This window comes from Lepus europaeus, chromosome 5 (assembly GCF_033115175.1).
Source record: "Lepus europaeus isolate LE1 chromosome 5, mLepTim1.pri, whole genome shotgun sequence".
NCBI classification, from domain to species: Eukaryota; Metazoa; Chordata; class Mammalia; order Lagomorpha; family Leporidae; genus Lepus; species Lepus europaeus.
In genome coordinates, this window is record NC_084831.1 from 28,010,772 (window position 1) to 28,024,010 (window position 13,239).

Below are 13,239 nucleotides of genomic sequence, written 5' to 3' on the forward strand. Positions count from 1 at the left end.
GGGTGCAAATGTTATCAGACAGGAGGAAGCTAGCAGGGTGTTTGAGATGCAGATACTAGGCTGCACCTTGGAGATTGTGGAAGATTGTCAGGCAGAAGGGGGCAGGGCAGGATGCGAGGGCCAGGCTGCCCCTGAAACATTATCGGGATGACTTTGAGATGCAGATGCATATGCTGGACATAGATGTCTTCTCTTTAGGCCTGTTACACACACATAAGCTCATAACTGACTTCCTACCTAACATTCCCCCCTCAAGAGGTAATACCCAAAATTCTTCTTTGGGATTATGGATGGAGTTCTGTTTTCTGTAACTTCTTCAAGGCTGGCACGTGGGCGTCGAGGAGGATTTGGGTATTTTCCTGTTGCTATCTGTCTTATGGTGTGCAACAGTGGCCTTGGAAAGACTGTCCTGCTCGGTCCAGAGGGCTGCTCAGGTTGTCCAATGGAATGGGCTTTAAAAAAAAAGGGGGGCCAGATTAAGGAATGCTTCTGAAATTAAAGCAATAGGACTTGATAACCAATAGGAGGAAAAAAAGTCAAACCTGGAAGTTTAGGTATTTAGGTAGAAAAAAACATGAAGTAGCAGGAGCAAAGTGTGGGTATGGGAATCAAGAAAGAGTAGTTTTGACTTGCATTTGAAGTACTTTAGGACTTTCAGGTGTCAGTATGAAATTTAGGAAAGAGGTGAAATCGTTGGCAAGCTTAGGATTGTAGCTTAAGATAATATTTGACTAGAACCTTCCCCGTCAAGCCTGACTTAGGCTCAATATGCCTGGTTCTTCTCAACCTTGTACTTTTGTTATTGCTGCCCTCCTCCAAAATAAAAAAAAATATGTGTGTGGGGTGTTCTCTTACCCAAAATTCTACCAACTGTTTAAGATTAACTGAATCCTTCCTCTTTTATAAAATATTTCCTAATGACTACTAAGTCAGGACTCTGGAATATTTGTTTCACCTTTGCTTGAAAGGTTAGACAGTGAGAGAGACAGAGAGAAAGGTCTTCCCTCCTTTGGTTCACCCCGCAAATGGCCACCACGGCGGGAGCTTTGCTGATCAGGAGCCAGGTGCCCCCTCCCGGCCTCCGATGCAGGTGCAGGCACCCAAGTACCTGGACCTGAAGAGGAGCAACCGGGACCAGAACCCAGCGCCCACATGGGATGCCGGCGCCACAGGCAGAGGACCAACCAAGTGAGCCACCCCGGGTGTTCTGTTTTTAATAACAATTTTATTGATACATTATTCACTAGCCATATAACTCTAAAGTATACAGATCAGTGGTTTTTAGTATATTCACAGAGATCACATACACCTCTCACCACAGTCTAATTTTGGAAAATTTCATTCTCTCCAAAAGAAAACCTGTACTCATTAGCAGTCACTTCCCATTTTCCTTATTCCCCATGACCCCTGCCAACTATTAGTCTAATTTCTGTCTCTATAGATTTGCCCATTCTGGACATTTCGTATAAATGTAATCATAAAATATGTGGCCTTTTGTAACTTCCTTCTCTTTCAGTGTTCAATCATTTTGTTTTCAAGGTATCAAGGCTGTGGTTTCATTTTTTTTTTATTAAGTAATATTCTAGTGTATGAGTATGATACATTGTGTTTATCCATTCATCAGTTGATGGACATTTGAGTTGTTTCCATTGTTTTTGCTAATATGAATAATGCTACTGTAAACATTTATATACTGCATTTTGTGGGAACATATGTTTTCTTTTCCCTTGGGTGTATGCCTAATAGTAGAATCATGTGGGAACTATATTTAATCTAGAGAAACTGCTAGACTCTTTTCTAATGTGACTGCACCATTTTACATTCTCACCAGCAGTGTATGAGGATTCCAGTTTTTCTATATCCTCCCCAATATTTATTGTCCTTTATTATTATTATTATTAAAATATAATATAACATGCTATTGGGTGTGAAATAGTATCTCATTGTCATTTGGATTTGTGTTTTCCTGGTGATTGATGTTGTTGAGTGTCTTTTCACTTATTTTCAGGCTATTTGTATATTTTCTTTTGAGATGTGTCTACTGAAGTCCTTTGCTCAATTTAAAATTGGATCATATGTCCTTTCAGTGTTAAATTGTAGGAATTCACTATATATTCTACATAAAAGTCCCTTATGTGATACATGGTTTTCAAAATTTTTCCCCTTTCTCTATGTTGCCTTTTTTACTTTTTTGATCATGCGCTTTGTAGCACAAGTTTTTTTTACTTTATTTTTGACTTTATTTATTTGAAAGGCAGAGTTAGAGAGAGAGGAAGAGAGAGAAATCTATCCACTGGCTTACTCCTCAAATGTTCACCACAGCCAAGGCTGGGGTTTTACATCTAGATGTGAAAGGAACGAAATACTTGAGCCATCAGCTGCTGTTTCCCCCTAGGCCCATTAGCATGAAGCTGGATTAGAAACTGAGGCAGAGCTCTATCACAGGCACCTTGATACGGGGTGCAGGTGTCCCACGCAGCAGCTTACCCCCCTGTGACTCACAGTGTGCCCCACAAAAGAAATGTTTTTAATTTTGATGATGTCTGACTTTTTTTCTGTCATTTGTGCTTTTGTTGTCATTTTGGAATATGAGTATACCTATATAAAATGATTTAGAGGACATATATCAGAAAACATTGTCAGTAAGGATCAGGTGGTACAGTTTTTTTTTTTTTTTTTTTTTTTAAGATTTTTTCATTTATTTGAGAGGCAGAGTTGCAGACAAAGAGAGAGGGAAAGACAGAGAGAAAGGTCCTTCATCCACTGGTACACTCCCCAAATGACAATGGCCAGGGCTGGGCCAGTCTGAAGCCAGGAGCCAGGAGGTTTTTCTGAGTCTCCCACACGGATACAAGGGCCTGAGTACTTGGGTCATCTTCCACTGCTTTCCCAGGCCATAGCAGAGAGCTAGATTGGAAGAAGGGCAGCCAAGACTCAAACCAGCGTCCATATGGATGCCAGTGCAGCAGCATTGGCTTAGCCTACTCTGCCACAGTGCTGGCCCCAAGTGGTTTAGCTTTGAGGGTTTAGATATCTTAGGGAAACTAAAAAATACAACCATACAAAATACAAAACGATACAAAATACAACCATATGAAATCCATCAGTTAATAAGTTTTATTTCTTTGTTAATCACTTGGAAAATAGGAAAGCTAACAGATGATAAATACTACAAATCTCCAGATTCTTTAAAAATATCATCTAAATGAAGTACTCAGTAGAATTTGGGATTTTGGCTTATATTCTTAACAATATATTTGAAATTTGAAGATACTTTTATAAATAAATATACATGTATGTCTAAACATCCGGGGTTATGTTGATCAGTATTACTAACGTCTATCCATTTGTGTAGATTTAAATTCTAAAAACTTGGTGGTATTCGTTTGTATAGCTGTGCCTTGATTCTTGATTTACTTTTAGTCTGATCCAGTTTTTTTCCCCTAAGTTAAATTAAACAATTTAAACAGTTATCTGAATTTACCATATGGTTGTATCAAAGTAGAATGCTGTTGGTACAAGATTTAAAGGATATAACTGGACTAGAGATGACTAGAATTATAATTATAAATCCTGCATTCACTTTGTCAAAGATCATTTTTGGGTCATCTGCATTTTCAATGCATACTTAATTTATTGTACTCCTGTTTAGTGTCAAGCACCGTGTTAGGTTCTGAAGATGAGGTAGGTAAGACATGACCCCTTTTAAATATTTCATAATCTTGGGGTTGGTGTTTAGCTTAGTGGTTAAGATGCCTAATTAGATCTCTGTCACTCTGACTTTCAAATAAATCTTTTTTTTTTTTTTTTTGACAGGCAGAGTGGACAATGAGAGAGAGAGACAGAGAAAGGTCTTCCTTTGCCTTAGGTTCACCCTCCAATGGCCGCCATGGCCGGTGCACCACACTGATCCAAAGGCAGGAGACAGGTGCTTCTCCTGGTCTCCCATGGGGTGCAGGGCCCAAGCACTTGGGCCATCCTCCACTGCACTCCCGGGCCACAGCAGAGAGCTGGCATGGAAGAGGGGCTACCGGGACAGAATCCGGTGCCCTGACCGGGACTAGAACCCAGTGTGCCGGTGCCACAGGTGGAGGATTAGCCTATTGAGCTGCGGCGCCGGCCTCAAATAAATCTTATAAGATGCCTGGTTCGAGAGCCAGCTATGCCAATTCTTACTGAGCTTCCTGTTAGAGTGCACCCTAGGAAGCTTCAGGTGATGACTCAAATACTTGGGTCCTTGCCATCCAGGATTGAGTTCCTGGCTCCTGGCTTTGGCCTGGCCCAGTTCTGGCTATTGCGGGCTTGTGGGAAGTGAATCAGCAAATGGAATATCATCTGTCTGTCTTTCTGTCTTTCAAATAAAATGTAAATACATAACAACTTTAATGATAAAATTGTTCATTTTAAATTAGTGCAAATATTTTAAAAGAAATTTCATAGTATGTGTGTAGTGACAAACCTGTGAGATGTACGTGATGAAAGAGTAATAATTCCTGCCTTTGAGTAAGGAGGATATAAGTATATGACATGGATTCTGAGTGGAATAGTTGTTTAGTGGGGAAGGTAGAAGAATTTATAAAGAGAAAGCATGGGCAAAAGCAGACATGTTTGTGTAATGAAAGTAGGTCAGTATAAATAGAGTAGCCAGAGAGAAGCCTGAGAAGTTAACCAGGGAGTGGTAGGTTAAGAAGAATCTTTTTTTTTTTTTTAAAAAGATTTATTTATTTATTTGAAAATCAGAGTTACACAGAGAAGGAGAGGCAGAGAGAGAGGTCATCCATCTACTGGTTCACTCCCCAGTTGGCTGCAGCAGCCAGTACTTTGCCGATCCAAAGCCAGGAGCCAGGAACTTCCTCTGGGTCTTCTTATGCGGGTGCAGGGGCCCAAGGACTTGGGCCATCTTCCACTGCTTTCCCAGGCCATAGCAGAGAGCTGGATCGGAAGTGGAGCAGCCAGGTCTTGAACCAGCACCCATATGGGATGCTGGCACTGCAGATGGTGGCTTTACCTGCTTCGACACAGCACTGGCCCCTGAAGAATCTTAATTCTGTGCTAAGGCTTATAAATTCAGAAACTAGAGAGTCATTGGAGACTTTCAAGCAAATGAGAGAACTATCTGTGTTTAAAACCATAGTGATGGCAGGGTGGAGAATAAATTATGGAAGAGAAAGATGAGTTAGAGAACATTTGGAAGTTGATTGTAGAAGTTCAAATCAGTAGTCTTCATACCATTGATCACACATCCCCTTTAATTGAAATCTATTTGACCAGGTACTCAGCAATAAATAAATAACTATGTATATATACATTTTAAGTTATAACTTATTGATATATACTATTTTAATGTTACAGAAAAATTAAAAGAATAAATAATACTTTGAAATAAACTACCTATAATATATTTAAATAACTTTAACATTTCAGAGAAATGACATCAGAAACCTGATTAAATATGTGCCACCCACATGGAGTACAGTATGTTGCAACATGCTGAAAATGAATAATGAGAGCTTCATTGTTAACTCTTCTTTTGCCGAATTCCTGTTACTCTCTCAATTCCTGATATACCATACATCATACATGACTATCTGATATGGACTAAGTGAAGGCACCAGTGTCAATCCATGTTTATGAATATTAGGAAATCATAATTACTAATTGTCAAATGAAATTAAATATAAATATTTCTAAATGTTCTCATACTCCAGCATACTTCCTGGAAGTTCAAGTGCATATTTTTCTGGATTAAAGATAATTTGTTCTAAGATCTGTGGCAATGGTGATGATGAGAAAGGGCATAGATGTAAGTTTTAGAAAAAGAATGAATAATTTAGGTGTGTAGGGAGATAACAATGGCTTTATAACTTAACTTTTTAATGATGGCATTACCAGAAATATAGGTGGCCTAAGACCAGGTTTTTTGTATTCCATTTTGAATATTTGGAGGTTGAATTGTATAAGGAATATCAAATGGAGTAGTTCAGTGGGTTGGAAATAAATGCCACGAACTCAGGATATAAGTCCCAATGGACACTGAGATTTAAGACATGTCAGCATGATAGTTAAAATCTAGGGAAGAGGGGCAAGTGTTTAGCCTAGTGGTTAAAACTTTGGAGTGCCTAGGTTTGATTCCTGGTTCTGGCTCCAGCTTCCTGCTATTGTAAACCCCGAAGGGCAGCAGTAATGATTTAAGTAGTTGGGTCCCTGCCACCCTCATGGGAGGCTTAGATTGAGTTCTTAGTTCCTGGCTTTAACCCCAGTTTTCAAGGGCATTTGGGGACTGAACCAGCACATGGGAGTTCCCTCTGTCTCTCTGCCTCTCAAATAAATAAGTAAATAAATAATGAAAAGTGGAAGGCTAGGGAAGTTTGTAGAGTCAAGATAACTGGGTTGAGCATGGTGGCACAGCAAGTTAAGCCACTGCTTGAAATGGCCATATCACATATGATAGTGCCTGGTTTGAGTCTTGGCTACTGTGCCTCCAATCCATCTTGCTAATGCACCTGGGAAAGCCAGGAGATGATGGCTCATATACTTGAGTCCCTGACACTCACCTGGGAGACTCTGGATGGAGTCACAGGCCCCTGGTTGTTGTGGACAGAGGGGGAGTGAACAGCAGATAGAAGATCCATTGATTTTATATCTCTCTCCCTCTCCCTCTCCCTCTCCCTCTCCCTCTCCCTCTCCCTCTCCCTCTCCCTCTCCCTCTCCCTCTCTTTCTCCCTCTCCCTCTTTTCTCCCCCCTTTCCCTGTCAGTCTGCCTTTCAAATAAATAACTAAATCTTTAAAAAGAGAATAGATTAGATCTCTGAGGATATTACTTCAGGTTTGCCAGTGAAAACACATAGAGATTGGAAAGGGAGGAGAACCAGGACAAAGTTGAAGCTATTTCGGAGAAGGCAAGGCATGGATTGTGATTTTTTTTTGAATAACAAAATTTGATCACAGTAGCAAAACCTAAAAGAAGCCAGAAGTGTAATCTAAGAAGAGGCCATTACATGTGGGTGTTAAGTTGGTGGTTTGAGGGAAAAATTTTCTAAAAGAGAGTTCTGGGCCAGCGCCATGGCTCACTTGGTTAATCCTCCGCCTGCGGCACTGGCATCCCATATAGGCACTGGGTTCTAGTCCCAGTTGCTCCTCTTCCAGTCCAGCTCTCTGCTATGGCCCAGGAGGGCAGTGGAGGATGGCCCAAGTGCTTGGGCGCCTGCACCTGTGTGGGAAACCAGGAAGAAGCACCTGGCTCCTGGCTCCTAGCGGCCATTTGGGGAGTGAACCAGCAGAAGGAAGACCTTTCTCTCTGTCTCTCTCTCTTTCACTGTCTATATCTCTGCCTGTCAAAAAAAAAAAAAAGTAAAGGAGAGTTGTTCATGAAAACAAGATTAATTTTAAAATTTTTGCTCTAAAAACTGTATATGTGAAATACATAAAATTTGTTCCCTTTATATAAATAAAAAAGTTAAAAATATTTTTTCAAAGTTTAAAGTAATCTCTCAATTATTTGTGAATACAGTACTAGAAATTTTACTACACTGTTATATGAGAATGCAATAGTTCTTCCAATCTAGTTTTTAATATAATTTATATGTGAATGACTACAGAGATAGTATACAGTAAAATGCTCTGGTGTACTACAGATTTTATATTATAAGCTATTAAAAATTTTATCTAAAATACAATTGCTTTCTCTACTACATCTGCTGAACTTTATCTTGCTGCAAAAGTATCCATTGGCTACCTTATCTGTTGCTTACCACAGAGTTATGAAGATAAATTAGATATTGGAAGGACATAGGAGAGGCTGCCAGCTGTGTCAGTTGTGGGTTGTTTGTTTTTTTTTTTTTTTTTTGACAGGCAGCGTTAGACAGTGAGAGAGAGAGACAGAGAAAGGTCTTCCTTCTGTTGATTCACCCCCAGATGGCCGCTACGGTAGGCGTGCTGCGCAGATCCGAAGCCAGGAACCAGGTGCTTCCTCCTGGTCTCCCATGCAGGTGCAGGGCCCAAGGAACTGGGCCATCCTCCACTGCCTTCCCGGGCCACAGCAGAGAGCTGGACTGGAAGAGGAGCAACCGGGACAGAATCTGGTGCCCAACCAGGACTAGAACCTGGAGTGCCAGCGCCGCAGGCGGAGGATTAGCCTAGTGAGCTGCGGCACTGGCCATCAGTTGTGTTTTATAAAGCCGTGGACGATTTTGGCATTTTGTTAATGCCTTAGTAATCTTCCTTCTTTCCACCTATCCTATAATGACAGATTAATTTATTGTAGCTGTGAATACTAAACTAATGTGAACCTGCTTTTGGGGAAAATACACTTTCATATCATCTTCTATAGATTAGAATATTTCCCATTTTACCTTTTGGGAGCAGAGACTTAAGAGAGACCTAAAAATGAGATGAAAGTACATCTCTATGAGCTTATAGTAAGAATTCACAGAAAAATAATTTCTTCTCTTTCTACCATTAAAATTTCCCTCTCCTATCATTTTTCTGCTGTGTGAATAAGGTGGTAAAATGGAACTTACTTGAATCACTATTCAATTTTACTTTGCAGTCTGTGCACCAGAGCATGATGGAGTCAAAAGACTTGGTACCAGAATGTAGGGAGTGGTGGTTGAGGTAAGAGTGGGAAGGTAGGCTGTAGACCTTTATAAAACCTAACATACTCGGTAGGTTCCATTTTTGGAGTAATTACCAGTTACCCTTAAGGATTTTTACATTTTAGCTTAAGGTTCTGAAAAAAATGCATCATATAATCTGCAAGAATTGTCTACTCAGACTAAGGGTTAGTAGTGAAAGGAAGCCACTGAAGACAGGTAAAAGGTTTTTTCCCCATTTCCTCAGATTTTCTTTCCCAAATCGCTTTCCTAAGTACTGTTTTGGAAGTGAAAATAGTTTATGTATTTTGGTTATTAGAGTCGTACCTCATGTTATAAGCTAAGAAACTGGCTCAACAGTACACTCTTTTTTTTTTTTTTTTTTAGGATTTATTTATTTATTTATTTATTTATTTGAAAGGCAGAGTTACAGGGAGGCGGAGGCAGAGAGAGAGAGGTCTTCCATCTGCTGGTTCAGTCCCCAAATGGCCACAATGGCCAGAGCTGGGATGATATAAAGCCAGGAGCCAGGAACTTCTTCTGAGTCTCCCATATGGGTACAGGGGCCCAAGGACTTAGGCCATCTTCTAGTGCTTTCCCAGGCCATAGCAGAACTGGATTGGAAGTGAAGCAGCTGAGACTCGAACCAGCACCCATAGGGGTTGCTGGCACTGCAGGCTGCAGCTTTACACACTATGCCAAAGAGCTGGCTGCAACAATATACTTTTTTTTATAAATTTATTTTTTAAGGAATATAAATTTCATAAGTACAACTTTAGGAAAATAGTTATTCTCCCCACCACATCAGCCCTCCTACCCCTCCTCCTCCTCCCTCTCCCCTTCCCAGTCCTATTCTCCATTAAGATTGATTTTCAGTTAACTTTGTATACTGAAGACCAGCTCTGTACTGAGTAAAGATTTCAACAATTTGCACACACACACACACAAAACTGTTTGAGAACTGGTTTTACAGTTAACTCTCAGTACAACTCATTGAGGACAGAGGTCTTGCATGGGGAATTAGTGCACAGTGTCTCCTGTTGTTAATTTAACAGTTAACACTCTTATGTATGATATCAGTGACCACCCGAGACTCTTGAAATGAGCTGCCTAGGCTATGGAAGCCTTTTTTTTATTTTTTTTATTTTTTTTTATTTTTGACAGGCAGAGTGGACAGTGAGAGAGAGAGAGAGACAGAGAGAAAGGTCTTCCTTTTGCCATTGGTTCACCCTCCAATGGCCGCCGCGGTAGCGCGCTGCGGCCGGCGCACCGCGCCATTCCGATGGCAGGAGCCAGGTACTTCTCCTGGTCTCCAATGGGGTGCAGAGCCCAAACACTTGGGCTATCCTCCACTGCACTCCCTGGCCACAGCAGAGAGCTGGCCTGGAAGAGGGGCAACCGGGACAGGATCGGTGCCCCGACCGGGACTAGAACCCGGGGTGCCGGCGCCGCAAGGCGGAGGATTAGCCTGTTGAGCCACGGCGCCGGCCTACGGAAGCCTTTTGAGTGCACTAACTCCGTCAGTATTTGGACGAGGCCATGAGCAAAGTGGAAGTTCTCTCCTCCCTTTGCAGAAAAGTACATCCTTCTTTGATGGCCACTTCTTCCCACTGGGGTTTGACTCACAGAGATCCTTCATTTAGAACATTTTTTGCCATAATGTCTTGGCTTTCCATGCCTGAAATGCTCTCATGGGCTTTTCAGCCAGACCAGGAAGCCTTAAGGGCTGATTCTGAGGTCAGAGTATTACTTAAAGCAATCGTCATTTTATGAGTCTGCTATGTGGACTGCTTCCCATGTTGGACATTCTCTCTTTTTAATTCTATCTATAATTACCAGGCATTTGATCCTATTTATATGATCTCTTTAACACTTAATCCTATCTATATGTTCACTTTAACACTTAATATGATCACTTCAACAATTAAAATGGCATTTTTACCACCAAGTTTAATGGGATTTAGAGTCCCGTGACAAGTTTTTAAACTATCCCCTTAGGAGTAAGTCCATAGGAATGTATGCTGAACTATACTGCTTTACAGTTACAAATTCCATTGTGGTCCAAGAAGATGCCTGGTATGATTTTGGGAGTAGAGCCATTGATGTTAGAGTAGAGGCCATGATTACAAAGGAATGAGGCTCCAAGTGGGCTAGACAGGGTCTAGAACAACGGACAGAGTCATTATTGGAGGACCTAAGAAAGGTTCTGTCTAAGCCACAAATAAGTTTTCCGATGAAGAGGCCAAACTAAACTGACAGAAGGGGCCTGATAATAATCTCGTGGGTTTTATGGCCTTACCAGTTATGGGGCCCAAACCTATCTATCTCTCCCCATGTAATACATCCTAAGGGAGGTGTGAACCTCCTTGGGAAGGCACCCTGTTGACTTCCATTACCTAGCTGATCTGGGAGGAGAGCTGACCAGGTGAAGGCAGGTGGCATCTCTAGCAGGAAATTTACAGTTCTGCTGGCAGTGTTGCTGACCCTACTTAGCCGTCCTCTCAGCAGCAGTGGTTACTTTGGAAGCTGGGCTGAGTGAAGGGCTTTTCAGCGTAGAGCCAGCAAGTTCTGTGGCTCTGACCTAAAGTCCTTCAACTCCAGGGCAGTTCTATTTCCAGTGACCCAACTCTTGGTTGGCAGAGTTGCCAGAGTTCTTCATAAGCTGACTTCTGCTGAAGCCCTGGCTTTCCATATAAACCAATGCAGTGGACTTGCCTGTTAGTTCTCCTTGATGGCAAATCACTGTGGAAAGCAGCCATTAATTGGCCTGCTACCTAGCTTTACATGGCTTCTGATGTCTAGCTTTCTTTACCTCCTGGTTTTTGTTAAAGCAGACCAGAGGATGCAAGTCAAGGAGGGTGCTCAAGTCCCACCTCTAATCTTCAGTGGCCTAAACTAGATGTTTATAGTCACAGGCATGTTCTGATAGTGGTTTGTCTTTCTTTTCTTTTTTTAGAGTAAATTTCTTTTTAAAATATTTTATTTATTTATTTGAAAGAGTTACACAGAGAGAGGAGAGGCAGAGAGAGAGACACAGAGAGAGAGAAACAGAGAGAGGTCTTCCATCCGATGGTTCACTATCCAGATGGCCGCAATAGCCGGAGCTGTGCCGATCCAAAGCCAGAAGCCAGGAGCTTCTTCCCAGTCTCCCACGTGGGTGCAGGGACCCAAGGACTTGGGCCATTTTCTACTGCTTTCCTGGGCCATAGCAGAGAGCTGGACAGGAAGTGGAGCAGCCGGGTCTTGAACCTGCGCCATATGGGATGCCAGTGCTTTAGGCCAGGGCGTTAACCCACTGCGCCATAGCGCTGGCCCCATAGTGGTTTTTCTGTGAGGTAGACAGTGCTCATGAGGAAAGCTACATCCTTACTTTAAAGCTTTCCCTTTGTTTGGTCTGAAAGGGAGATTTGCCTGTTTACTGTGCCCATGGCAAAGTAAATTTACCCATGACATTGTAATTTAAGCTCTCATTCTAGCTATGCTATTAAAAAATGTTAGCCATCCTTTTTATAAGATCCCCAAATCAAGCTGTACATCCTGGAGAGTCCTTCGGTACAGAGTCAGTTTCCCATCTTAAGAGAATAGAGAAATGATGGAAAAAGTCAGGCTTCCCAGATAGCTTACTGACAATAACAATATTAAATGAAAACTTAGCAAGCAGTTTCAACCATTAAATAACAACTTATGAAAACATTTATTGGAAGGTCCAATGCCTTCTATAAATTTTAAGAATACTTGTATTTGGAAACATCTCTTAAATATCTAACACGGTATAGCAACAATATACTCAAATATTTTGCTAGAATTTCTGCAATCAAGCTGAAGATTCCACCCAAAAGGCTGGTATTCAACAACTACATAGAAAACTCAATTAACAGTTTCTGTTAATTACCAGAATTCATTCTTTTTGTTAGCTTACTATATTTGACACTAAAGCATTGTGGCCTATCCATGTATTTTTTTTTGAAAACTATATAATAATTCCTGAAGTATATTGATGATATAATTATGCTTAAATTTTTCTATAAAAATAGTATCATATGCATTTGCTCCCTCATCCAATTACAGTTTCTCTAGTATCCCATTTAATCCCTGAGACAATTATCCTAAAACTGAAGTCAGAGATGTTAAGTAACTTAAATAACAACTTAGTGGCAAAGTGAAGGTAAAAACTCGTGTCTACTTGTTTCTTCTGTATTACTTGTGTAACATACATTTAAAGATTTCTCAAGTTGGCAATTTCCTGATTCCAACTTTATTCATAATGCAGTAGTACCTTTGCTGCCACAGCTGACTGAGAAGCTGGATATGTTAAGGTTGCAGTTTTCTCTCAAGTTGCTATGTCTGCCTCACAATCATTCTAATAAACTACCCTTTGCCATAGTGTCTTTTGAGATAAGGAATAAGAATGTGCAGTTCCAGGATTTGTCATTTTGTTAACTTGCATACCCAAAGTTCATTGAAATCCAAGTATATCAGATAATAACATCATATTAGCAAGGGATTAAAGTTAAGACATGTGATGATAACTGTTGATCCTCTGAAAGCTGATTCCCTTTGTAGTTGAGTAATAAAATCGCCCAGTGTATTACAGAATTCTAATGCCATTCTGTTAAGGCTCTGAAGCAAATTATCACATATAAGTGGA

At 40.9% G+C, this 13,239-nt stretch overlaps 1 protein-coding gene across 6 annotated transcripts in view; it reads left to right on the forward strand.

Moving 5' to 3' along the window:
- The window catches only part of LOC133759636 (protein argonaute-3), a 134,659-nt gene that overhangs the window by 22,713 nt on the left and 98,707 nt on the right, over window positions 1-13,239 (forward strand). The window contains exon 2 of one of the 6 annotated variants that reach the window (XM_062190957.1): window positions 8,549-8,613. The exons of the other annotated variants lie outside the window; for them this stretch is intronic. Within the exon in view, the coding sequence (XP_062046941.1) occupies window positions 8,564-8,613 (50 nt within the window). The 5' untranslated portion in view covers window positions 8,549-8,563. The remainder of the gene's footprint in view (window positions 1-8,548; window positions 8,614-13,239) is intronic. 6 annotated transcript variants of the gene reach the window in all.